At 36.5% G+C, this 1,185-nt stretch overlaps 1 protein-coding gene across 1 annotated transcript; it reads left to right on the forward strand.

Annotated features, from left to right (window-relative positions):
- Positions 1-87: 87 nt before the first annotated feature.
- Positions 88-957, forward strand: LOC121963846 (peptide chain release factor 1-like, mitochondrial; the record flags this gene model as incomplete). The annotated part of the gene is made up of 2 exons (XM_042514087.1): positions 88-205; positions 821-957. Coding segments are annotated over 2 exons (255 nt in total), but the record flags the coding sequence as incomplete, so codon positions are not given.
- Positions 958-1,185: the final 228 nt, after the last annotated feature.

The following is a 1,185-nucleotide window of genomic DNA, read 5'->3' on the forward strand; positions in this document are numbered from 1 at the left end:
GAACATTTAGGATTAGGTTTGTCTTTTCTTCTCATCTGCTATTAATTAAGATGTAAGTAAATTGCGGTGTTTGTGTGTTTCTGTCAGATCTCTTTCACGCTAAACTCAAAGGACCTGAGGATAGAAACTAAGAGAGCGAGCGGAGCTGGAGGCCAACATGTGAACACCACAGACAGTGCAGTCAGGATTGTCCATCTGCCGACAGGTAACAACTGTAACCACCCTGTGTTGTAATAGATAGAACATACTTTACAGCTTATTTTATTTTACAGTGAGACACTGTAAAACAGATGGGGGCATCAGGCAGACTCTGTCCCCAGTGAAATAAAATATTTTAAACTTATTTCTTCTTTATTTTTAGATCATAAAGCTTGACAAAAAATGATAGATTGGTCTCTATTTTTTCCCAACACTGGGGACCACAGCGCTTATCATAAATGTACTTGATAGATTGTTTAAAAAAAGTGCCATTTAATACAGCAAACAGCCTAAGCCATTTGTAATTGGGATTTCCATTTGAAAATTTCTCCAACATGGGAAATGCAACTTTCTTCTCCTATATTACATTTTTTAAATGCAAAGTTTTAATATTAAAATAAAAACCTCAGAAAATCAGAGGCCATGTCTGAACTGATCTCCTTGAGGTGTTGTCTTATGAATTTTCTGTGATATGTGTAACAATCAAGGTAGGGCTTTGGTGCTGTCTACACGGGTCTGTATTTCTCTGAGTGTTGTTATGAAACGAGCATAACTTTTCAACTACATCTTTTGGGATGCCAACATAAGAATAGGCCTTTAGTACTTGTTTTATGTTTGATAGGTGTGGTTGCAGAGTGCCAGCAGGAGCGTTCCCAGATAAAGAACAAGGAGAAAGCCATGAAGGCTCTGAGAGCGAAACTGTACAGCATGAAGCTCGAGGAGGAGACCAGCAAACGCTACAACCAACGTAAAATACAGGTGGGACTCAGTAAAAATACAGAAAAATACAGTATACTGTGATCAACAAGTGAAGACATTCAAATATTATCTAAAATACAGGTGTGACAACTGATTTTTTCCCCCCAAAATATTAAAAAAGGTTATTTTTGAGACACGGAGTTCTTAACCAGCCAAAAAATAAATAAATATAGCTCTATAAATTTGAATGTTCAACTGATTTTGTGGGTCTTTCTGAAAAAAAAAAAA

Source organism: Plectropomus leopardus, unplaced genomic scaffold, assembly GCF_008729295.1.
Source record: "Plectropomus leopardus isolate mb unplaced genomic scaffold, YSFRI_Pleo_2.0 unplaced_scaffold12828, whole genome shotgun sequence".
Lineage (NCBI taxonomy): Eukaryota > Metazoa > Chordata > Actinopteri > Perciformes > Serranidae > Plectropomus > Plectropomus leopardus.